This window comes from Rousettus aegyptiacus, unplaced genomic scaffold (genome assembly GCF_014176215.1).
Source record: "Rousettus aegyptiacus isolate mRouAeg1 unplaced genomic scaffold, mRouAeg1.p scaffold_m13_p_2, whole genome shotgun sequence".
Taxonomy (NCBI): domain Eukaryota; kingdom Metazoa; phylum Chordata; class Mammalia; order Chiroptera; family Pteropodidae; genus Rousettus; species Rousettus aegyptiacus.
This window is the reverse complement of record NW_023416295.1, coordinates 71583097-71610909: the sequence shown is the minus strand read 5'-3', so window position 1 is coordinate 71610909 and position 27813 is coordinate 71583097. Positions and strand designations below refer to the sequence as shown.

General features: G+C 32.2%; 1 protein-coding gene across 3 annotated transcripts in view; it reads right to left on the bottom strand.

The window, feature by feature from the left end:
- Positions 1-27813, bottom strand: part of LRP1B (LDL receptor related protein 1B) — a 1622137-nt gene that overhangs the window by 19270 nt on the left and 1575054 nt on the right. For 2 of the 3 annotated variants that reach the window (XM_036236558.1, XM_036236559.1), the window contains exons 85-87: positions 19122-19296; positions 15293-15397; positions 14309-14422 (exon numbers count right to left, since the gene is read on the bottom strand). In XM_036236558.1, coding sequence (XP_036092451.1) covers positions 14309-14422; positions 15293-15397; positions 19122-19296 — 394 coding nt within the window. The remainder of the gene's footprint in view (positions 1-14308; positions 14423-15292; positions 15398-19121; positions 19297-27813) is intronic. The other variant, XM_036236560.1, reaches the window with a different exon arrangement.

The following is a 27813-nucleotide window of genomic DNA, read 5'->3' as shown; positions in this document are numbered from 1 at the left end:
ATGGACTATTGACATTAAAAAGAAAGATTATTTACTGCTACATTGTTTTCTTAAATGTATTCTTATAATTTCATTGTAGTAATATGTATAAAATGTTCTTAATTATATGTATAAAGTGTTCTTAACTGTATTTTATGACATTTTCTTTATGTTATAGATTAAACTAATTATTATCAAATTGAAATTCTGGAATACCATGTATCAGAGATTTTCATTTAGTAGCTTGAACTTTTGTTCAGGAATTTGCATTTTAACGAAATGAGTCTCATGCAAGCAATTCCAAAATCACAGTTCAAGAAATATTTTAGATAAATTATTATTATATTCCTAAAAATATTTTTTAGACCAAATAGTATTCAATCATTTTTATTTTTTTTTATTTTTAGGATGAGAACAATATGTATGATTGTTCGAAAAAGTAAATGATATTAGTAGAAGTTCTTTACATAATACTCGAAAAAATGAGTGGGCTTTTGTTTTTGGTAACTAATTCTTATCTGAATGTTACTATATGAAATGTGTAGTTAATTAATTTACTATATCCTTTAAGAGTTTGTGGAATTATTGTATAGTTACAATATTATCTGTTTAAATTATAATTTCCTGTAGCATAGGGGAATATCTTTGCGTAAAGGCAGTAGCTTAGCAAATATTACTAGGAAGCATAATAAACATTTTTAGACTATCAAAATAAGTTTGGCCTATTTAAAGGGATAAAATATTATATTTACAAAGAAATAGTTTTTACATTTAATTGCCTAAATCTGAGACATATAATTAAACTGTCCAAAATAATGACGGCTCTGAAGTAGTGGAGTGATTGTTATAAGGAGAACTGAAATCAGATATAAAATACTGAAGTGTATCAAAATCTTAGGTATTGTCTTTCACTGTAACAATGATCAACTTATGTGGACTACACATGTTTTTTTGCAGAAATGTGGTCTAGAGTCTTCTGCCTTGTGAAGACTTCAAAACAAAATAATAAGATTAATATTCTCTCCCTCTTTTCATCAAATATAAAGGTCATGGGACTCTTCTAATCAAGGTAAAATTCAAAGGTGAACCTTAAAGCAATTTAAAATTGAATTTCTCCATATATATATGTGTGTGTATATATATATATACATATATATATATGATAGATGCTCTTATTAAGCATAATGATGAAGACATTCAGAAAGAAAAATATTTCAATCTGCCCTTTTCTTTCTACACAGAGGTAAAAATGCCACAAAAGAATTAAAGAAAACTTAGAAAACTTGTCATGCAAATTTTAGTATTCTAAAGCCTCTTTAAATAAAAATTTTAGAAAATGGTTACATTTTGTGCACCAGTTTTACACAATAGTATATTCATATACTATATGAAGAAAAAATAAAAGTCACTTGTAAAATTTTTTCTGATTAATTCTGAAAATTTCTTTTGGTGTTGAGTGAATCATGACTACTTTTTCATGACATTTCTAACTTTGAAGATTTACACTCTACATAGACCCCAGTACTTTTTATGCCCCCTCTCCTTGTAGATAGTATTGTAAAATGCAAAAAAAAAAAAAAAAATCATTGCATTTGGGACAGATATTTGAATATTTATTCACCTGTTTGTTGATTACTTTAAAATATTATTTCATCTGTTATTTTTTTTCACAACCTTCTGAGATAAAATTGTTGTATATATTAATATGCATAATGATTCTTAATTCTTCAGAAATGCCTCAAAAATTTTCTAACTTAACTTCGACATGAAATTTTGTGAAAAGTTCAATTAATATGTGCTGAACTTTGTACCATATACTAGGATAAGTATTTTCATATGAAAAATACGCTTATTTAACTTCTATAATAACCTGTGAGTTGGAATTATGCACCATGTGAAATGAAGAAGCACATGTTCAAATGATTTGCCCCAAAGAACATAACTAATAAGTGGTGGAATTAAAATGTGTGGTTATTATTTCATCATTGTTTTCTATGATAATGCCATGATCCTTCTAATTCAATACAGGAGTAGAAACAAATGCTTTTCCTTGCTCTCTCATGCCCAAGAGAGTATCAGTCTTTTAATAAAAGTCAAATGTTGTCTGAACAAAAGAAAATAAGTTCTTTATTTGTTTTGTCCAGTAGTAAAGTTGTAAGAATTACCGCATTGTTTCAAACCTGCAATCAGTGATGCTTAATATTCTGTCTCTGGCACTGATAGAGGCATGTTATTAAAGGATGGTACTATCTTTCTAAATATCAACTTTACATTTTGTGTTGGTTCCAAAATGATGTTCTCTATATAAATTTGACTATTTCTTCTTAAATGGCAATAGCTAGGTATTATCCTCCTTTGTTTTCTTCAAAAAGCTTAAAGTAGTATCTAAAATTTATGTTGTTGTGATAAGTACACTGGATTCAACTCTATAATAATATAAATAACTAATTTAAAATATTATATTAAATCATTGTGTTACTTAGTACTGATAGCATTAGTATGACAAAACCATTCTTACTTTAATATTAAGAGAATTTGGTCAGAAAGAGTTTTCAATTTTTGAGGAGTGTTAATGTGATGAAGTAAAAAAATAATAATATGTTCAATACACTCTGAACAATAATTATTTTAGGACAAATAAAAATTAATATCTTTTGATCGAAGTGGTGGCCATGAAAACAATAAAATTATTAAAATGGGTTACTTAAAGTGATTTATTTTAAAAAGTAAGGAGAAATATAAAAGAAAAGATAAAATCTATTTTGCTAAGAAATTATCCATAAAAGAAAGTTTGTTAAAATTGGGTGGTTTAAGTTAGAAATGTTTAAACATAAAATTCTGTGCAGGCCACTTGAGCAGAAATGGCCAATGAAGTGTGAAATGATGACTGAATAAATATTAAAAAGTGAAATCTCTAGTAATGGAAAACTTTTACCATCTAGATATTCTCCAGGAAATTTTATTGAAAGCAGATCTGAAAGGTATAAGTGTTTCTTAGAATGAGTAGACAATTTCTATTGAACTGAATATATTACATGCATCAACTGAGAAGGAAAAAGAACAATCATAAAATTAGTATTAAGTAATATAGTGGATGTAATTGAAGACATAAAAGTAGGCTATTAAACTAGAAACAGTGGTTACAATTTCATCACTAAAGATGGGGGGGGGGAGAATATATGCTGCAACATTAATAGAAAGTTCTATCTACATGTTGCCAAGAAGAATGGCCAGTTCCAAAATCGGCTTAAAAACATACCTAACCATGGGAGGTGAAAATTTCTGCTTTGTGCCAGTTAGACAAAGTAACTAGTTTGTTACCTGAATATTTAATATTCAGGTAACACGATATGAGTAAATAATAAAGGCTTAAAAAAAAAAAATAGAAACTCCCTCCTGTGGTACCAGGTGGTACAATTGAAAATATACTATGAAAAAGGTGTCCGGCATATCCAGTTGCAGTTATTGAGTATTTTTTAAGCTATATAAATCCTATTCAAATCGGGGACAATGGTAGGGATATCAGAAAGTGTTATTACAAGATTTTGAGTATGAAAATAATGATAATACAAAAAAATTATGCCTTTTATTCTTAAATCAATGCTGCTAATTAAACCATATGCATTTGATGCTTTTCTTGAAATCACATAAAGTTAATTTGGGATCAAATACTAGACTAAAGGTTGTTTGATATAGTTTTCTTGTCCCACCATGGAATATGAGCAAGAAATAAAACTTTATTGTTAGAAGCATTTGAAATATGTGTGTGTTATGTGTGTGTGTGTGTGTTTTATAGCAGTAAAGTTTAGGGAAAGTAGTTCAATAAAAGGAAAAGTAATTTTAATTATTAAAAAGGTAACGATTGCACAAACAAAAATAATATGTAGTTATATTGTATTTGGTTTCTTTGTTTATTCTGATTTACTGCTTATATTAAAGCTCAAGAACATACCCCCAAAACAAGGGAGAATAATGTGACTACATCAAAGCTTCAGAATAATAGCTGCACAATATAGATCTATGCAATAATTATTCTTTGTCAGATAGTGTTACTTGTACACTCAAAGCACAAAATGGACTTTAAACTTGTACAGAAAAATGTGATATCTCTATTCCATTATTTTTCAATGGCATGGCTAGCCTGGTGAAAGCTAGAACAAGCTACAACTTGTAAGCAGGGATCATAAAGGACAGATATTGATGTGACAGCTTTTCTTGGCCTTTACTATTCCAAAAGAGATGCACATTTCATATTTTGTGCTTTGATAATATGCCAAGGGGCACAAAACAAATAAGGGACAAGCAATGACCTGACTCTTGAAATGTGGACAACACAGACTGCTAAAGTTGAATTACTCAATACACCTGCTGAAAAACTGTGATCTGTTTGAAATCACTCATGACAACTTCCTTGGGCTCTTCTCAAATATTCTCTAAGGGGCTGCAGGTTCACTAGCACACATGGAATGCTGTTCATCTTGACAGCAGGATCAGTGAAGAGTAAATTGTGCAGTTTCTTTTCTGCAAGGCCAATATTTTGAGAAGCCAAGGCCTTAATTAGCTGTTATAATATAGAAGAATTTCTACCTTTTAAAAATTTGTGACAGAAACAGAACCCATAATCTTTTCTCCAAAAGCTCCAAAAGGCTTCTGTAGTACCTGCACATTTCCTTAGCTCTTTCTCACTCTGCTTCTAAGGAATTATAAAATAATGCTGCACTTTTAATAAAATAATTAGATTGGAACAGTCACAAAACCAGGGAAAATAAAATGCCTAATTCAGATCATTCTCTTAATGAATGTCCCTTTGGTATTTATATATTCATTTTGCATCACACTGCATTTTAAAAATCTACTTCGAAAATGTTCATAAAGCTAATTCCTGTCTCTATTTCCTAAGGTAACACAGTCCTTTCTTTCTCTGTTGTCTCTCAGAGGACTCGAACTGGGCTTTACTTATTGCAGCTGCCTTTGTAGTCACTATTACTATCACTGTCGCTAAACCGCTAATTTTATAGTTAGGCCATATTTTGCCTTATTTTCAATAACAATACTTTTTTTTAATCACACTTTATTTTTCAACTTTAAATTCCCAGAAGTCCAAATTATACTAGGTTCTTAGCATTTTGTGTTTGGTCTATTATAAGGGCTTTACATTTTTACTTTGTGTGTGTGTGTGTGTGTGTGTGTGTGTGTGTGTGTGTGTGTGAACGTTTACTAAGTTAAAGACAATATTCTATGTTTTTCACATATTTTACATTTCTTAATCTTCAAAACAATGTTAGAAAGTAGATATTATTAGCATTTTCACATTACAACGACAAAAGAGTCAAATAGAAGAAAAAATAAAAGGCTAAACAAACTGCAGTCCTGAGATATAATGTCCTTTGTCACTTGTCTCTTCTTTGTGCCCTGTTTACCAACAAATAATTTTTTAAAAGTCATTTTTTTAATCAAAAAAGAAAACTTTGTTTTCCTTTACATTGCACATTGGGATTCATTTTAAAATTTATTTTTCAGGTGCATGTTTTCTTATTCCAGCGCAGTGCCATGTCAAGACCTTTCTAAAATATCCATATGACTATAATACTTCATATTTCAAATGTTTTTAGTGTTCCTCTACTGCTTATAGAATAGATTTCAAATTCCTAGCTAAGCTTTCTATGTTCTTCCAAATTATGTCACCGATATTACTGTCCATACTCATCCACCAGCACTGTTTATATTATACCAGTCAAATCTTCTAAGTCTCTGCCGTATTTCTTCTTGCATCATCTTTTTTCCACAATAGATTCAGAGGTCCTCAAGGGCAGGGACTATATCTTACTTTACTTCTATTCTCTTTTCATTGTTGAGAAAGAATTCCAAAATAAAAACAACAAAAAAAGATGAGGAGAAGAGACAAAAAATGAATAAAATGAAGTTTCTTAATTACTTCTGGTGAATTCAGCTATTTATTTAGTTCTTTATTCAAAGAGATATTTTACCTGAAACACCCTGTGGTACTTTTAAAAGGTATCATAAAAATGAGAAAGATTACCAAAAATTATGATAAAATAAATCCCTTTCTAATTTTTTCTGACTCTCATAGGTTTTGACAATTTATTAACAAAGTACAATATGATATTATAATGGTGAAAGAAAGATGATAATGTCACAGTCTGTCAGATCTCACAAATACAATACAGGTGACAAGATATTTTTTTAAGCAACAATAGTTAAGAACATATTATATGCAGAATACATGCTAGCTGCTGTGGCAAAATAGGCAATTAAGACAGAACCTCTTACTTGAAGAAATTTACAGCATAACTGAGAAAAAAAGACATGTAAATTGAAGAAGGCCATGTTGTAGAACAAGCAGCATTCCAAGGCTAATTTCATAGAAATATGTTTCATGTCCAAAGACCACATATGTGAGATCAATTCTACCCTAAAATATAAAATATCACTGAATAGTATGAAAAATATAACACACACATGTGCACAGATGATCAGAGAAAAGTGATAATTTTGTAAGAAACCATTTTTCCCCAAAACAAACAAGATAAAAAACAGATACTCATGTAAATTTAACAACAACAACAACAAAAGAATAGATTGGAGAGAAATGCTCACAGCAAGTTATTTTTAGCTTTTGTTCAAAATGAAGTAAAACATAAAAACTAGCTGTGCTCTCTTGCTTTTGACCACATGGAGAATTTATCTTGGCCAAAAAAGCATCAATATATATGATAAGAAATGTCTTGGAGTTTTTCTATATTGACATTTTTAAAACAATGAGTGCTCAAATTGATATGATTTCAAAAGCAATGCAATATTAAAGTTAGATCTTCTTGGTTCTCTCTTTTCAGATGATACAAATAATCTTTAAAACTTGTTTTTTTTTTTCTTTTTTAAGAGAACATAAATTATACAGAAAACTATTATTAAAAAGCATAACTCAAATTTTATCAATAAGAGATAATCATTAACTTTGAAGTTACATGAGTTAAACATTTGTGTCTGGTTCATTCACTGATATATCCTTCAGTGTTTAAGATATTTTTTGGTATATAGATGCTCGATGAATATTTTTTAATGAGTGGCTATGGAAAAGACTATTGGCAGTATTTTTGTTATCCGAAAGGGCAAAGTAAGAATAAAATGAAAGGTGGATATCTGTAATTCTAATTTATAGACTGTGAATATATATGTTAGGGATTATAATACAAAATAGATGTAAAGAACTATTATATTTCTTGAAGTTAGGAATAAATAGGCTATTTACATACCTAGATATAGCCTGATACAGTATTTTAAAATATCAGGAGAATAAATTATAAAACTATAGAAAAAAATTAAACATAAATATATAATTGTGACCCAAGAATATAAGAATATTATGATTAGCTCTTCAGTTATTGTATAGTATTAACAACAGATTCTGTTAGTCTTAATTTCATGGCTAATGGGAATCTTTGTCTACTCTGTGTCTTCATAGATATTTCAGAAGGGTTTGGGGTAACTGTGTATTTAAGGTTATAACTAATTTAATTTTAAACCATTTTCTAAACAAAAGTTCATATGGGTCTTAGATTTAAATACACATGCTCTGTAGGCTTGCATTAGTGAATAGTTAGTCCAAACTCATCATTTTACTGACAAAATATATGTGACACCAAGAGATAAACTAACTTGCTCCAAATTATCACTAGTTTGATTTATAAAGTCTATACTTTTGGATGTAATATTTCTATTTCTGGGTGTTAATCTTAGAAAACTAATGAGAGACAAATTAAGATTTTAACATACATAAGTTTTTACCCTTAGACAAAAATAGTTAACAAAAGAATAAAACACACACACACACACACACACACACACACACACAAAAGAATTAGTAAATGAAATATGGTTAAGTAAATAAAGTAGGGAAAATCTAGACAATGGAACATTGGGAAACCATTGTGAATAAAAGCATCTAATTATACACAGTGATATGGAATGATGTTCTTAAGTATTGCAAAGTAAATAAACATAGAAGTGCATTTATCATTTTAATACAGAATACTAATGTATATTTGCATAAAGAAACTGAATGCATAAAAACCAAATATAGCAGTGGTTATTACTAAGAAACATGGGTATTTAAAAAACTATCATAATTATTAATTTTTATTTCTAAAATATCCACAGTCCAATAAAAAAATACCTTGTTTAATATTGCCATTGAGGGGTTATTTTATTTTAGTCTGAGAGGAAATCTTTAGATCATTCCCTACCAAAGTCTGTCCAAATGAAAAAAGTGTTGGTTTAGTTGTATTTTGGTTGATTTAATATTATAAAGACCCCTTAGTAATTTCTCAAAAAAAGTAAAGTGTGAAGAAAAATCAGATAAAAAAAATACAGTGTATACAAAACCAAATATGAAGTTTTCAAATTTGCAACTAACTACAATGCTAAGATCTCAGCCAGGAGCTGCTTGCCAAAAACAAAAGCTAGAGTTTGGGATTCCCAAAACATCTTCAGCAAGTTACCTAAAATGAAACCATACGCACAGGGTTATACCATGAAGGTTGAAAGATAGAGAAGTTAATTGTAAGTTTGGAGTCATAGTCATGGTAAAATCAAAGCAGACATTGAGCATCCAGAGGCTCTAAACAGGTTTTCAGAGTAATATTATGTTATATGACATGTCTTTACTATGGAAGTTTTTATATGTACATACTATTAGTTCTTTAGGAACCATTTTCCTAATGAAAACAAAAAATCTAAGGCTTAGAGAAGCCTATAGGCCACATCAAAAGTCATTGGAAGAATGAGTATATAAATCCAGGTAGCATGACAGCAAAATATGTGCTGTTTCCACTTACTGTATCTTGCTGTAGAATCAAGAAAGCTTTCTTACTCTCTGTTTCACTTTGAGAGTGACAATACCAGCCAATAAATAAATCTCTCTGGCACTGTCAATACAGGAGACTCATGTGTACAGAATCAGGATTTGAATCTGTATTCAGAATCCAGACAACAGAAAAAAGATCTCTACAGAGAAGAATCCCTGACTTCCTCATTGTCCCCTACATTTTTCATAATCTCTAAGCCTTGATTTATTTCCAGGAGAAGTTTATGAGCACATTTCAATATCTCCTTGATCTTCAATGAGATGGGTCTATATGGAGAGGGATTGCTCCGCCTTAGAAAATTTATAACAAAAAGAAGGTGTGAAAAAGTGGGAAATTCTATGAAAATATTATTTGTAACAGAGAGGCTAACAGTGGACTCCCTAACCAAAAATGCATATGGTGATTGTTTTAATTTGCTAGGTCTTCCATAACGTATTATCACAGACCAAGTGACTTAAATAACAAAAAGTTATTTTCTCACAGTTCTGAAGGTTATTAACTTAATTACCTATTTAAAAGCCAAATAAAGTCACATTCCAAGGTATGAGGGTTAAGATTTCAACATATGAATTTGGGGGGTACACAATAAGCCCATAACGCTTATCTTCTGGTCTCTCAAAATCCATGTCCTTCTTGTATACAAAATACATTCAGCTCATCCCAATAGCCCTCAAATTCTTAACCCATTACAAAAGGGAGAAATTGTACAGAAGAAAGGGTCAGAGGTCCTCAGTAAGTCTGAAATCTAACACAACAAATTTTATATTTAAGGCTCAAGAATAATATCTTTGTGTTTGATTCTCTGTCCTCTGGGACCAGCAGGGTGGGGCCCTACTTACTGGACCCACTGTGGTGGCAACTCATCACTACCTCAGTTGGGGGCAGCAACTCCACTTCTGAGGCCCTGGACAGCATACCCCAAGGCTCTGGACAGAAACTCTTTTCTCTTGGCCCTGGGGATGGCAGACTGACCTGGTGAAACTGAGGAGTTGGCCCTGCCCTATGGACACCTGCGCCCTCTGGAACCGTGATGACAGTGGCAGCCCTGCCTAATCTCTGAACTGCCTTCAGGGTCATTCTTCCCTGTTCTTGAAGTATAATGCATGTTTTCAGCAGATAGCTCTCTTGGCTCATCTTGTAGAATATCAGAACTCTGCCTGCTTTTCTTCCTTTTTTTTCTGTCTCTATCTCTGTCAGTCCAAACAGACAACATTGACGGTAATAGGGTTGACTTGATCCATGAATTGGGTCTGGAATCCTTTTAGAGCAATCATCCATCCACACTCTTGATGTTTTTTCCAGAACATATTTTCTCATCTTTTGCAATATGAATAAGTTAAGAATTTTCCAAATCTTCAATTTTTTTTTACTTAATATAATCCCTTTGATTTATCTTTCTTCTCTTACATTTTATTATAAATTGCAAGGAAAAACTAGGGCACGCCTTTAATATTTTTCTTTTTACTTAGAAATCTCCTCAGCTAAATATTTAAGTTAATATTTTATAAGTTTTATCTTCTACAAAACACTAGAAAACAATCTAGATAAGTTTTTGCCATTTTATAAAAATCACTTTCCCTCTAGTTTCAAATAACATGTTCCTCATTTCCATCTGAGATCTCACCAGAAGCACCATTAATGCACAATACCATAGTCTCTTCAATGCATTCTAGACCTTTTCTAACATGTGTCTCAAAACGATTCCAGCCTCTATCCATTACCCAGTTCCAAAGCCGCTTTCTGATTTTTTAGGTACTTGTTACAGTAGTACCCACTCCAGTATCAAAAGCTATGGGTGCTATGGGTGCCATAAAAACATGCCAGAGCCTCAGTGGCTTAAACAACAGACATGTATTTTCTTACATTCTGGAAGCTACGTGTCTGAGATTAAGGTGTCAACTGATCTGGTTTCTTCTGAGATCTCTTTCTTTGGCTTGCAGATAGCCATCATCTTGCTGTGTGTTCACATCATCATCTCTCTGTATGTGTGTCTGATGTCTTTGTGTCCTAATTGCCTCTTTTTATAAGAAAACCAGCCATATTGGATTGGAGTCCACCCTAAAGACCCAATTTTAACACAATTACATCTTTAGAGGCCTTATTTTCAAATAGAGTCCATTCTGAAGTATTAAGGGGCTAGTGCTTTAACATATGAATTTAGAAGGGACACAATTCAGGTCATTACAGTAACAAAAAGCAAAATTTGTATACATACGTAATGTGTATGTGCGTTCATGTGTGTATATGCATGTAAGTTGATTTTATGTGACAATTTAAATGGGATGCCCAGTTGTTTCTGAGTGCGACTATGGAGATGTCTCTGGAAGAGATTAGCATTTGAAACTGTAGGCCAGGTAAAGATCACCTGGGCATAATTCAATCCATTGAGAGTCTGAATAGAAGAAAAAGGCAGAAAAAGAGCACATTCACTCTTTCTGGTTGATCTGAGACCTCTATCTTCTCCTGCCCTCAGATATCAACACTCCTGAATTTTGGACCTTTGGACTTGGACTTACACCATCAGTTCCCATGGTTCCGAAGCTTTCAGATTTGAATTGAATTCTCCAGCTTGCAGACAGTAGATGTGAGACTTTTGACCTCCATAATTACATGAGCTAATTCCTACAATAAATCTCTTTCTCTCTCTCTCTCTCCACACCCCCATCTCTTTTTCTCCCTTGATCTGTGTTCGTGTGTGTGTGTGTGTGTGTGTGTGTGTGTGTGTGTTAATATAGTATAAAGAAAGCAATACAGCATAAAAGTTATAACCAGGGTATGGAATTTAGAATCAAACAAGAGTCACTTTCACTTAAGTCTTAGACATCAACCACTTCCTGCTATATAACCTCAGGTTATTATCTGTAAAATAAGGATAACAACCAGATAATAATAATGATAATATAATTATATAAATCCTAATTTTATACATAAAATGTGTAAAGTGCTTAAGGTAGTATTTTTCATAAAATATTTGCTAACCCAGCTTTAATTATTAATAATTCCCCTTCCAAATTTATACAAGTTCTTACCCATTGGTTATCAATAAATATTTGGTGAATGAATGAATGAATGAATGATAACAGAATGTAATTATCTTCATTATGCTTCTTTTATGTCAAGTGATTTGAGGAATTCAGTGAACATTACTCCTACCATGAGAATAAATTTTAGGGCACAGAAAACCGAGGCACCTACAAAATTTTCATAAACCCAAATGCAGATAGAGATAAAGATACATAAAAGTAAATGGTGTTAGCACTAACTCCCTCCAATTAATATTTTTTTCCTGGCTGAGTTTATCAGATAGGCTGATTATTGCCTTAAAAGGTCAGGTGTCTCTGATGATGCTTGGTAAGAGTGAAAAATGGAAGAGAATATTTTTGTGGGCTGCTATGCCCATGAGAGATACTTATTCTGGTGACACAGGGGCATTCTCTGGAAAGGCCGTGTCCCTGGAAGGTAGGGTGGGCCTAAAATGTCATGTGTACTTTGGGAATAATGAGAGAGGGGGAAGATAAATAAACATTGGACCTCTAACCAGGCATTGCCAGTGTCCAAAAAATGAAGTAATGAAAGAAGCTAAATCAATATTTAGCCAAGGATCACTCTGGATTTACAAACTCTGAAATATCCATAAATCTATTGTCCTTAGTATTCTTTCCTCCAATTATATTGTCCTGCTTCCAGCTCTCACTACTTTTCATCTGAAGTGTTGTCAAACCTTTTGATGTAGGGTCCCAACAGCTGATCTCTAGGATTTTCTTCCACATGCTGACAAATGTAACCTTCAAAAGCAAACTCCTTCAGCACAAACCTCTGCCTCATCTCTCTTTGCCTATTCATTCTTTTCATGATCCTATGGAACCCTCTAATTTTGGCATAAATTAAGTTCTAATTTACCTTTTTAGTTTTGTTGCCTTACACCTCTCCCCTTGCCAACTCCACAGTCATCCTTAATTGGAGCTATATTAAACCACTCACTCTTCCCCAAAGATGCCATTAAATCTCGTATCTGTGTCTCTGCTTATGTTATCTTTTCTTTTCAAAACACTCTTCTCGACCTCACCGAACTACATGAATTACATAAATAACAAAGGTTGTTTTTTTTTGTAGTCTTCCAGACGTTCTCATTTCCCATTCTGAATGAGTCACTTACCCTACTAAGATTCCTTGGCCTTATGGTCCGTGTTCACACCTAGATTATCGTAGGTTAATTAGTCACTTAAAAATTTCTAACTCCTCTAATTGTGATTTCCTTGATGTCGAGGTTTTAATTTCATTCATCATCACTTGTTTAGAATTTAGCACATTTTCAGGGTTTTATAAATATTTGCTAAATAATGAGGATGAAAAGTAAAGGCAGGACAAAAGTTGGATTAAAAAGTATCCATCCCCTGTCTTCGATTATATGAGATACTAAACCTAGGTATGAACTGAGAAGTGAATCAATTTCTTAGCAGATCAGTTTATACACATTTTATAGAATCAGATTTAAAATGGTATTTCTGGATGTTTTGATATAAAAATATTGATTTAACATATTCAAATATCTTCCAGAAAAAAATATAAATTTTTTCTGTGATTATTTTAAACACTTTCCATATTCTTCCAACTATTATCTAAAGAATATTTTCCTAAAGAAAAAAATAGATTATCATGAAAAAAACTGCAGAGTTTTTGTAATGAATGACTTGAATTTAGTACAGTTGTGCTTTAAAACTATTATTAGGTACACCACCAGGGGCAATTATCAGGTGCTCATAAAGGCTTCTATTTATAACCTTGGAAACTAAAGAGTATGTCAGATAAGATCCGTCTTTAAAGCTCAAATAAAAATTAGAAAATAACTTTCATTGTGACGAACATTGATTGTTTCCCCAAAGGTGTTCTATGAAATTTATCAGAGGAAATGAGTCTGTTATGAACAAACAGAATTAAGAAATAATTATTTAAACTATTAAGAAATAAAATTTCTGAATTTTCTTTAGCATGTAAATATTTCTTCTGTAAAGAAGTCTTATTGATTAAGGAAGACAGTTCTCAGTAAAATTTTAGGAAACAAAATAACATTATTTCACTAGTACTTGAAATGAACAGTCACTAAATAAAAACCACTATTCCAAATAGAGTGTAGAGTATATACTAGAGTCTAAAAACACCTGCTTCTGTACTTCTCTAATTAAAAGACACTACTCTAGCAAATATATTTTATTAGCTTCATGAGCTTTTTCATTTCCCTTGTTTTATTTCTAGATTTTCTAGCTGACTGTGGTGCATACAATCATTGGTAAGTGAAGCAAAGGTTAAGTGTGTATGACACAGATGAGCCCCAAGATTAAGTATACACTGTGAAATGCATGTGGATGTGCATGATTTAAGCCAATGAACTGTGGCCCGAAATGATGTCACACGAAGCAGAGCAGTAAGTGGAAGGTTAAACCTACTTGCATCTTGGCTCATTAAACGCAGTTAAAGTGCAAATCCCCTCATTCTGACAGTAGTGATCACAAGGGTTCTCTTTCTGGTCACAGCGCTGACTTTTAAACCCCACAGAGCATCTGCAGAATTTCAGTAAAATATAGCTAAATAAAGCTTCCGATTTTTTACTTTTTTTGCCAAATACGTTTCAGATTTATTTCATACAGGGATAGTTAAAAGAAGAATAAAATTTTTCTCAGGTATGCTTACTTCTCTCTCATAAACGTTCAGCACATGCTACTCTGACAAGGTGGGGTATAGAACACAGACTTAGTTCTTATGTGGGCATCATCCTCTGGTCAAGCAGTAATAAATTATTCAAAATAGAAACCAAATAAGCTGAATGATTTTATTTCAGACTGTCCATTCTGGACAATTGGGTATTTTGGAGGAGAAAATATTAAATTCCATATTTTCTCAGGAGCAGAGAAGCTCCAACACTTTCCAAATGTTTAGAAACCCAGATTTGAGTTAATGTACTCTAAGGAAGCAAGGGACTTAATAGGCTTACATAATACAACATTCTAAACCTGATACGAACATCAAATTGTATTTACACTTGAAAAGATACCTCAGATTTTTTTTTAAAAATAATAGCCTTAACTACCAAAATATTCATAAATGTGATTGTGCTGGGTTTCACATGTCTGAACAGGGTTAATGAAATTAGAACAATTTTCCTCAGCATTTCTGTTTAAAGATCTACGAATGTCCGAAATGGGTATGATGCTAAGAATTGAATGAGCTTTTGCTTATAATATCACTAGCAAATTGATGAAAGAGAAAATTCTGTAGCACATGAGCCAATGAAGAACAATACCTGATCAGAGATGTCAATGAAACATTCATTTAAAATGTATTACCCCTAAGATAGGAGAACAATAGAGCAGGGATTCCATGTGCATACAAATTCAAATTATTTAATGCCCACCACACTATAAAATACTCACAGACACATGGGTACATTTGTCTCAGGGTCCAGCTGGCATGTGCCACCATTGTAACAGTAGCCATCACATAACTGACAGCTAGAGGCAATCTTTCCATTAGTACAGCTGCAGCAACAAAGAAAGAAAAAGAGATTATTGTTACTGACATTATTATTGTTGAATGCTGACTCTCTGCAGATGATAATACTCATCATAGAGGAGTAATAGAGGCTAGCTATTAGTAACTATATAAGTAACTATATATATATATAGTTATAAATTTCAGACTCCATATTTTGTAAGAAAGTATAGGTATGGGATTATCCTATAAAACTTGTATGCCACTGCTTCTCTCTGAATATGTATTGTAATTAGTATCAAATTCTTTTTATTTTAACAGGAAAAAATCATGGAGCAGTTCATTGCAAAAATAAACAGTAATGTTATAGGAACAATATACAATGTGGCAATAAAGTAATAAGGTAGGCTCACTTGAAAAACTTATGGAAATTATTTTAGTTTATAACACAATACATGTCTAGGATAAGAATAAACACTATGGCTATTGCTACATGGCAAAAGAAGCTTAATGATAATAGGAAAACTACATATATTTCTTATTTATCATGTTATATTTTTAAATATGTACATAAATACACATACATACATACATACATACATACAATTAGATTGGACATTAAAAACTGTTGTGAGAACAGAGACAAATGTATTGAAATTCTAAATTATCAAGGGATCTCTTCTATCAGAAGTATAGTAATAGAATCATGCAAGCCTTGGCCCAAATCAGAATGACAATAGATCCTGCTAATGTTCTTCTTATGAAATCATATCACTCCTAGGTGCTATTAAGCAATCAATGGTATCACAATAAATCTGGACATAACCTTGACAAGGAAATCAAGCTGCAATACCATTGATTGATCACTTTGATCTGTTCCATGATGGATATTTATTGCTGTACATTTATCAAAGGGTAATTCCCAAAGATAGGTTAGATGCCTGAAATCATTGGTTGAAAATCCTGTAGTTCTTTTATTCAGCACATATTTATTTGACCTCGTGTGGCTGGTAGATCTGCTGGAAATGCACAAAATGCTTCTAACTTTTCCAGGCATTTAATTTAAATATATTTTTTTAAGAGCCTGGATTTTCAAGCCACATTTCTTTTCAAGATGAACAGAAGCAATGAGTCAACTATGTCTTCATTGTGGAGTGGAGATACATGAAAGTGGAATCAAACACGGGGAGGGAGTGAGGGGTTTAAAGGTTTCAAGATTTAACAGAAAATATCACATCCTTTGTAATCTACAAAGGCATTCAAATATTTTCACAAAGTAAGTCAAGTACACATTTAGTGGGTGGCTCGGGGAGATTTTTCCTTGCCCTCCATGCCTCGCCTCCTCAAAAATCAAAGAGTAGAAAGTTATGGATTCTTGTTCCATTAAAGGGACAATGTCAAAGAGAAAATTAGCTCATTATATGTTAAAAGATTTCTCACAAGAAAGATAAGTATATATGAAAAATCAGCTTTTAAAAAAGAAACAAATTCTAATTATTAATTACGTTTAAATTTCTGCTCCCAAGAATTATAATAGATGTTGCCTTCTTCCTAAAGGTTTTACTTGAATTCTAAGATAGAAATTTGTAGATATTTCAAATGTGAAATACAAATTATCTAATTATAAGAGTAGAGTTCATATTTTAATATAAATTTCATTCTAAGTTTGTTTCCTAAAGACATATGTGATACACACAGTTTGTGATTTATCATTTTCCAAACTTGTTCAGTACAGACAAAGAATTCCCATAAGAATATCACAAAAGTATTATTTAGGCAATTCACAATTATGAAATGGTCTTTCTTAATTAATATTTACTTAGATTTCCAGAAGAGAAAAAAATATGAAATTAGCTCCATTTTATAGATTGTGCTCATGATAGTTGACAGTATATATTCTAGGTGAGCTCATAGGCTGTGCATTAGAAACACACTTGGCTATTTGGAATCACAAATTTCTAATTTAAAAGATTTACTTTAACTTAGTTGTGGTTTTGTTTTGGTATCAGTTCTTTATCTATGGAATAGAATTTCCAACATTACTGTAAACTTCATTTAATGCTAACATGAAATGTACCATAGAAATGAAAACAAACATGTCTAATAAGTCTCAGAATACCCAAAGAATCTTGTTTGTATTGTCATGCTCATATATTTTATAGCCTATCATATCAAACAATTATACACCGATTTTTTAAACTTCCACTACCACCCATTGTTATTTTTTTATTTTATTTTTACAGACATTTTTCCAAAAAGATCTTTTACGAGTCAAGAACTATAATGTGGAACCTCAATAACCTTCTTAGGTTACAGGCTCTGGTGTTTCTAGGTTGGCAAAACCAACTTTATATAGCGGGCAGCACTGAGGGAGTTAAGAGTCCTATCCTTCCTTCTTCATGTGAAACTTCCCCAGGTAACAGAAACATGATGTGTGTCTCTGCCTGAGATTTTCTAAGTTTAACTAGGAAACTGTGGCTCACAGCCTTTCTGTGTGAATAAAATGGGATTGTAAAGAAAATTCTACAGTATGTTACTGATGTGGTACATTAGACATGAAGAAAAATGTATGCCCGCTAATTGAAATAAAATTCTGTCATGCTAAAGTTTTATCACAAAAAACTAATGAGCTTAATAGGCAAACATGATTTTGATAGTTTAGATGAAAATGCATTTTGCTTTTATGTACTTATCAAAGGCACATATTTATAATTAGTCATATTTCCAATTACTTACTTAAAAAATAATGTACCTTCCAATGAACCAATTTGAGGGTTTGTGTAAATGTCATTTATAGTAACACAAATCATATTTAGAGTAAATTCTAAAATGACAGTAAATAAAAATGAAAAAAGCTGATGCTATCAGTAATAAAATTTTATTGGGCTTTGTCTGACAGAGCAACATAACTCAGGCCTGGCATCGTTGTAGAGCTGACGAGGAGAAGCTGTGGCAGGAACACTTCGCAGCACGCTTTTCTATCTCATATCACCATTTATTATACTCCTGGCAAGGCAAGTGACAGAGTCCAGTCCTTTATAAGACCTTCTTTTAAAAGGTTGTTAAAAGAAGTTTGGAGTAAGGATTGATCTCTAACCTCAGTGGCATAAAATTGTTTCATGATAGGAACTGAATGTCGTTACCCTTTAGCTGCAATGTTCTGTCTTCCATTCACTTGACCTTAAAGCCAAAGGGCAAGAGACAATGTAACCAACGTGTAACTTGGACATTTTTGTTTTAGTTGCTTCCTAGGAATTATTATAACTTTCACTTATTTTGGACCATAATGTTCAGAGTCAAATTAAAAAAGATAAAGTTTGTTTCAAATAGACAGGTGTTTTGCTTTTCTCCAAAAGGACCATTTTTCAACAAAAGAAAAGAAAATACTCACCGTTGATGACAATAATAATGAGACAATGAAAAACTTGAGCCATTCAAATTTAGGAATATCACATAGAGCTTTCTGAAGGTATATAGCATTTAACTATATCTTGCTTACCATTAGGCATAGTCGATACAGGAAATGATCTGACTATACCATTACACGATGAATTTTCATGTTCCCCAGATGTACGTAAAATATTTTGAATAAGTTTAAATTTAATTTAAATGAATCGAACTTCGTCCCTAGCCATAATAAAAGAGGATGCAAAGGTCACCATTTAGAATTTCAGAATAAAAATAATTCACATTGTTGTTATAGTTTATTGATGGATTGCTATACCTTTTGGGTTCAAATACTTTTATAAATTAAGCTGGATGTCCACTTACTTGCAAAATATATCATCACTGTCTTTATTTATAATGCAATGTCCCCCATGGCACCTTATACATTTGTCAACTTCACATTTCGGTCCTTCATAGCGTGTTGGACAGACACATTCAACACTTCCATCATCTCCAATGGTACAGGATTCAGAATTCACACAGTAGTGGTGACACACATCTAGGAAGAATGCACAACAGGAAAATAAAATTATATTACGATATATTTTTATTCAGCCAGAGTAATTGTTATCATTTATTTAATATTTCAAAATGGTCAGTTAGTAGGTAGATTAGTTTATAAAAGCAGCTTATAATTACATGTAACTGAATTCTCTATTGATTCCTCTTTTTGCCTGAGTTGGGCATCAATTCATCTGGCTAAGAGGAGATAGACAGGTTATATTGATAAAATGCTAGCTGACAAACTCTTTTGATTCTGAGTTTTAAAATTTAAATTGATGAAGTTTTTTAGCTTTTCTTCTAATGAACAATATTACTATTATTCTGAAAGAAGCAGAAATGCTCAAGATTTCTTTAGATGTCATTTATCATTGTCTCTTCCTGTATCTCTTTTTATCTAGGGAACAGGGTAGTGTGAGTTGAACGACAGCTTTCAACCTCTGCACCATGTCTTGGTGTAATGGAAAGAAAACTTCTTCTACATGTTCCAGAAAAAGCTCAGGGATTTTCAACACCTGGTCAGGTGAGTAGACAATAGGTGTACCTCTCATTAAACTCTATGAAAAAAGCTGACTGGAAAACTTTCTCATCTATCATAGGTGGTAAGTGGTAACACAAGTCTAGGCTATTGTCTTCCTCTTAGATGAGAGCCTAACCTCCCTATCAGTCAGAGGCAAAACCTCTCAGTAATGTGAGCCCTCAGTAAGACATTTCTTACTGAGCATTACGGATAATATTCTTAACAAAGGAAAACTTCTTCAAATATTTATTTCTATACTTCTAGAACATGAGAAATAAAGCCCATTTAATATAGTAACCACACTAACTCATTAATTGAACATCTGCCTTAGTCTTTTCAAAAGCAGACCAGTCTATATGTACGTTTATATATGAATATATTATAATTTACCACACTCAAAATATTGAAACTTATAATACAGATAATCTTAAATGAAATAACTTATTAAATTTATTCCAGTCTTTGTGTTTAAAGGCTTCAATTTCCTTTTAGCTTCCTAATTGTGAGGCAACGTTAAATGAGATTAGGTGAGATAAAAATCACAATTTATAAACTTCAACCTGCTGTAAGACAGTTATAGTGGATGCAGTAAATTAAAACATAATTTATTATTCTCATATTTGTATATTTATAGAGCCTGTTATTAAATCAGGCAGAAATTAAATTTATTGAAAGCCTTTCTTCATATTTATGTATTCATTTCTTGCAATCTTGTGCTTGTTGTTTCATTATGCCAAGGACCTTCATTGAGATACAATGCTTAAGTCTATTTATATAGATTTTGGCTATATTTAAGAAAAGCAGTACTTTCAAAAGGTGTGAGACCTGGTGATATAAAAGTTAAATCAAAGATAGTATTCATCTATTTGTAGTTGCTCTAGGCTTGGCAAGTATAATGTATACAACACATACGTTATGTTAATTTATCAATAATGCACTAGCAACAGCTTATCTGATTATCTAGCACCATCTCTTATTCAATGCTAAAGTCTCTAATGAACAACTTTTACTAGTCAGGTTGCTAGATATCTCTTATATAGAAGGAGCTCTTTTAACATTCTTTAACATTGTTCCCAGTTGCTTTAAATTTCATCTTTCGTTCTGGTTCAATTGTCTGATGACACATAGAAGTTGCTGTTGTACCTTTTTAAGATCTTCATATTATGTCCTTATTCAGAAGTTTACATAGTGAATATTTCATCAGAATCAAGTAGGGGACTTATTTGCAAATGCAAATTCCAGTGCCTTCCCTGTCACTCATCACCCACCCTTAGATTCTAATTCATAAATCTGAGATAGGGTCCAGGTGATTCCCACAGGACTGATTGAGAAATTAGAATTTGGAGACTAAGGAGTGTAAGAAATGATGATCTGGAGATAATTTTCTGATTACCAAAGGAAATACATTGTCTAATAGTCGTAAATAAATTGAATTTGACTGAATTGCTTTTTTTCGACTAATTTTATGAGCCCTAATTAAAATGTAATTTTTAATCTAAAATCTTGAACCACTTTATTTTTATAGTCATATTGCTGAAAAGACCTGAGAAATATGAAAAAATGAGGTTAACAATCTGAGGGTTGATGACTGCCCTATATCATACTGCAGCAAAGAATAGTTTGCACTTACCTACAGTGCTAACGGACAAGGTTTGTAACTTATCTACAATTTACTAATTAAAAGTAATTTTGATGTATTAAATATGTTTTAGACTAAGATTAAAAGGGTGTGAGAATACACACCTCTGGAGATAAAAAACAAAAACAAAAACAAAAACAAAAACAAACAAACAAACAAAAACAAACCTCACTGGAAGAGTTGAAAAATGAAATAGCAAACTTTTCAGCACAGACCTTCCAAACCAGAAAGGAATGGAATCAAATATTTAAACTATTAAACTATTGATTGAAAGGAACTACTAGCATAGAACAATGTATCCAGCTAATCTCTCCTTTAGATATGAAAGAGAAATTAAGACTTTTCCAGACATACAAAAATTGAGAGAATTCTCCACTATGAGGGCTGTACTACAGGAAATACTGAAATAGGTCAGCTCACCTAAAACAGAATGACAAAAAAAAAAAAAATACATAATTAGGAGTAAAGTGACTATCGGGCAAATAGAAGATGGGTGCAACCTTGACTAAGAACGAGTCATTATAAGCTTAAATAATAAGAGAATTGCTATAGCAAGATAGTACTGAAAGTTTAGCATACATAGGGACAAACTGAGATAACAATGACTGAAAAGGAGAGGATTCAATGATCTAAGCTTTCCAAGAGGAAAGGAGATAAGGCACATGCAAAAAAGAAAATGGATGACTCTGTATATATATAACTATATATATAATTATCCTTTGCATTGTTTTAATGGTAACCGCACACCAAAGATTCAGAACTGATGTAACATAAAACAAGAAGAACCAGAGGCAAAACCCACAAAAGCCAAACAAAATAAACAGAAACACAAGGACAAGGAAGCAATGGAAACACTGAGCTACCAGAAAGTGAAAGATAAAATGGCTATAAGAAGACCTCATATTTTGATAATTACCCTAAATGTAAATGAATTAAACTTACCAATAAATAGGCACAGAGTTGCAGAATGAATAAAAAAACAACCCCAACCATGTGCCATCTCCAGGAGACATATCTCAGCTCCAAAGGTAAATACAGACTCAAAGTGAAAGGGTGGAAAATGATATTTCAAGCAAATGGCATTTGTAGAAAAGCAGGAGTAGCGGTACTAATATCGGAAGAATTAGACTTCAAAATGAAAAAGGTAAAGAAAGATACTGAGGTACACTTCGTAATGATAAAAGGAATCATGCACCAAGAAGACATAACACTTATTAATATTTATTCTCTTAATCAGGGAGCCTGAAATATGTAAAGTAATTACTAACAGAACTATAAGAAGAAACAAACCAAAACATTATTATAGTAGGGGACCTAAATACCCCACCGTTGGATATGGATCAATTATCCAAACAGAAAACCAATAAGAAAATGACATCTTTAAATGACACATTAGACCAACTGGACATAATGGACATATACAGAGCCTTCTATCCCAAAACAGCTGCTTATACATTCTTCTCTAGTGCACATGAAATATTCTCAAGAATCGACCACATACTGAGACACAGAGATAGCCTCAACCTATATGAGTGTTGAAATCGTACTAACCATATTCTCTAATCATAATGCTTTGAAACTGGAGATCAACTGCAAAAAGAAGTCAGGAAGAACCACAATGCATGGAGATTAAACAATATGCTACTGAGGAATAACTAGGTCAGGGAAGAAATAAGAGAGGTCAAGAGATGCATAGAAACAAATGTTAATGATAGTACAGCATATCAAAACTTTTGGGACATGGCAAAAGCAGTCATAAGAAGAAAGTTCTTATTATTGCACACCTATATCCAAAAACAATAATGAGCTCAAATAAACAACCTAACACTTCATCTTATAAAACTAGAAAAGGAAGAATAAATGAGGCATACAGTCAGCAGAAGAAAAGAAATAATCAAAATTAGAACAGAAATAAATAAAATTGAAAACAAATTAAAAAATGGAAAAAATAAATACAACAAAGAGATGGTTAATAAAAGAGAAAGAGAAGGTTAATAAAATTGACAAGCCTCTGGCTAGACTCACTAAAGAAAAAAGAGAAAGGACACCAGTAAACAAAATCAAGAATGAAAGAGGGGAAATTATGACTGACATAACTGAAATACAAAGACAAAGAATCATGCAAGAATACTATGAAAAAAATATACAACACCAAATTTAATAAACTAGAAGACATGGATCAGTACTTAGAAAAATACAACCTTCCTAGACTGAATCAAGAAGATCTTGAAAATCTAAATTGATCGATCAGCAGTATGGAGATTGAAACAATCATCAAAACCTACCAAAAAGTAAAAGTCCAGTACCAGATGGTTTTGCCAGTGAATTCTACCAAACATTCAAACTCTTCCAAAAAATAAAAGAGGAGCCAATACTTACCAACTCATTTTATAAGGCCAATATTACTCTGATACCAAAGCCTGGTAAAGATAACACAAAAAAGAAAACTACAGACCAACATCACTCATGAACACAGATGCAAAAATCCTAAATAAGATACTAGCGAACCAAATACAGCAATAAATTAAAAAGATTATACACTACGATCAAGTGGGCTTCATGCCAGGGGTACAAGAATGGTTCAACATATGCAAATTGATTAATAATCATATGATCGTATCAATAGATGCAGATAAAGCCTTCAAGATACAGTATCTATTTATGATAAAAACACAACAAAATTGACATAGAAGGAAAGTACCGTAAGGTAATAAAAGCCATATATGACAGACCCTCAGCCAACATTATACTTAATGGTGAAAAACTAAACACGTTCACTCTAAAATCAGGAACAAGGCAAGGCTGTCCACTATTGCCGCTGCTATTCAATATAACATCGGAGGTCCTAGCAAGTGCAATCAGGCAAGAGAAAGATATATTAAAGGCATCCAAATAGGAAACAAAGAAATCAAACTCACTATTCGTGGATGACATGATTTTCTATATAGAAAATCCTAAAGTCTCCACAAGAACACTACTGGAAACAATAAGCAAATACAGTAAAGTCTCTGGATACAAAATCAACGTTCAAAAATCCATAGCGTTCCTCTACTCTTATAATGAAGCAACAGAAAAAGAAGAGGAAAAAATAATTCCTTTTGCAGTTACACCAACAAGAATAAAATACTTAGAAATAAATTTAAGAAAACATGTGAAGGGCCTATATAATGAAAATTACGAGAACCTATTAAAATAAATTGAAGAAGATACAAAGAAATAGAAAGATATTCTACTCTCTTGGATTAGAAGAATCAACATAGATAAAATGACCTTATTACCTAAAGCATTATATAGATTTAATACAATCCCCATAAAAATCTCATTGGCATCTTTTAAAGAAATAGAACAAAAAATCATCAGATTTGTATGGGAGCACAAAGAACCCCGAATTGCCAAAGCCATTCCGAGAAAAAAGAATGAGGCCGAGGCATCACTCTGCCTGACTTCAAATTATACTACAAAGCAACAACAATCAAAACAGCACGGTATTAGAAGGAAAACAGACACATGGACCAGTGCAACAGAATCGAGAGTCCAGAAGTAAACGCATACTTATATGGGCAAATAATTAAAAAAAAAAAAAAAAAAAGACGAAAACATAGAAAACCTCTTCATTAAATGGTGCTGAGAAAACTGGAAAGCTGCCTGCAAAAGAATAAAATACACCAAAATTAACTCAAAAATAACTCAAAGTGGATCAAGGGCCTGAATATAAGACCAGAATCAATAAAATGCATAGAAGAAAACAAAGGAACTAAACTAAGGGACCTTAGACTTAAAGAGGATTTTATGCATTTGACCTCAAAGGCACGGGAAGTAAAAGTAAAAATAAATGAAGGGGACTACAACGAACTAAAAAGCTTCTGCTCAGCAAAAGAAATCATCAACATGGTAAAGAGACAACCATCCAAATGGGAAAATGTATTTGCAAGCAACACCTCAGATACAAGACTAACATTCAAAATATATAAAGAACTCATATGACTCAATAACAACAAAAAAACAAATGATCCAAACAAAAAATGGGCAGAGGAATTGAACAGATACTTCTCCCTAGAGGACATACAAACAGCCAACAAATATATGAAAAAATGCTCAACATCGCTAGCTATTAGGGAAATGTAAATCAAAACCACAATGAGATACCATCTCACATCTGTTAGAATAGCTATAATCAACAGACAAGTAATAACAAATGTTGAAGAGGATGTGGAGAAAAAAAAAAAAAAAACCCTCATACACAGCTGGTGGGACTGCAAAATGGTACAGCCACTATGGAAAACAGCATGGAGGTTCCTCAAAAAACTAAGAATTGATCTACCATGTAATCCAGCCATCCCTTTACTGGGTATCCATATCCAAAAATATATTTGCACACCAATGTTCATAGCAGCATTATTCACAGTGGCGAGGACAAGAAAGCAACCGAAGTGTCCCATGATAGATGATTAGCTAAAGAATCTGTGGTACATATATGCAATGGAATATCACTCAGGCATAAGAAGAGATGAAATACTGTCTTTTGTGACAACTTGGATGAACCTGAAGATAATCATGCTAAGCAAAATAAGCCAGACAGGAAAAGTTGAAAATCACATGATATCACTTATATGTAATATATAATCCTAAAAGCAACAAATGAACAGGACAAACAGAGACTCATGGACATGGACAATGGAATAGTGTTTACCAAAAGTAGGGAGTGGGGGAGGAGGGGAGAAGTAGATGGGGTTAAGGAGGTCAAATATATGGTAGCTGAAGGAAATTGGACTTCGGGTGGTAATCACACAATAGACTATATAGATATCAAATTATAAGGTACACTTGAAAATTATATAATTGTATTAACTAATGTTACTCCAATAAACAACAAAAAACAACATAAATGTACAAGTGGGTTACTTAAATAATTACAAGGGAACCAAATGAAAAACTAAAAACAATGATAGAATTGGGAAGATTAGTAATATAAATGAGCTAACTTTCCATTTATCATAGCAGAGAGACAATAGAAATGTCTAAAGTTGCTGTGTCTGGAGCACATAGGAGAAAATCCAATTAACAATAGGTTAAAGAAGATAGAGTTTATTTTTTCTCTTATTTAATGACCCGCCTAGATGTTGGCAGCCAGGGTTCAGGGAAGGAGGAAGAGAATTGGCAAAAATTGCCAGTTCAGTGGGGTGGGGAGGTTCCCAGAAGCCCCACTCAAAGCCTCCACTTACATCATTATCCAGGCCACCTTAAGTGATCTGCCAAGAAGGAATGCTGGGAAATGTAGGTTTTTAAAGCTGGGCACACAATTGATCCTATTGAAATTTGGGTTGTGTTTATAAGATTAAAGGGAGAAATATGTATTAAGTAGGAAAGTTTCTGTCTTTACCATGGGTAGTATAAACATATTATTTGGAGATATGGAAATAATTTCCTGAAGAAATAAACATACACAAATAAATTAAATTAAATTAATTAAATTAAATGAAATTAATTAAATTAAATTAACGGTCCACTTTCTGTACTTTAAAGGAAATTCTCCATATTTTAATGCTTTACATATATATGTATATACATTTTAATTAATTTAATTTTTATGGTGACATTGGTTAACAAAATCTAGTAAGTTTCAGTTGTATATTTTAGCAATAAGGCATATATATATTTACATTGTGTGTTCACCTCTCATAGTTAGATTTCTTTCTGTCACCACATATTTGACCCCTTTTACTCCACCTACTTTTCCCCTCCCCCCTCCTCGCTACCGTCTGGTGACCACTAGTCTATTGTCCATGTCTGTGAGTCTCTGTTTGTTTGTCCTGTTCATTCGTTGCTTTTAGGCTTATATCCCACACCTAAGTGATATTATGTGATTTTCGACTTTTTCTGTCTGGCTTATTTCTCAATATTTTTTTCATAGCATGTCAGATGTACATTACTCAATATAGGTGATTGGCCTTATGGCATAAAAATTGTATCCAAAGAATGTAAAAGAAATGTTTGCTTATAATAAAATTGTAAAATAAGCAAATATTAAAATTTAAACTTTAATAAATAATTCTAGATTGCATTCTGTTAAGCCACGACATTTTTTCCCTTTAAAAAAATTATTTTAGGTTCAGATCTTTTATCTATAGATATTCAAATGAAGGACATTTCATTTTTCTCAGTTCATATGCTTAATCACTCTATGCTAAGTTGAAGTTCAGGGACAGATAGTTGTTCACTATACTCCAGTTCTGCTAGTGCTGCTACTCAATGCCATTCTATGAAAATTTTCTATCTCCTATTGTTAAGCTTGAGATGTGGAGCTTATAGAAGTTGCTGTTATATGTTTGGCTGGATTTTTTTCTGCACTCTATTAG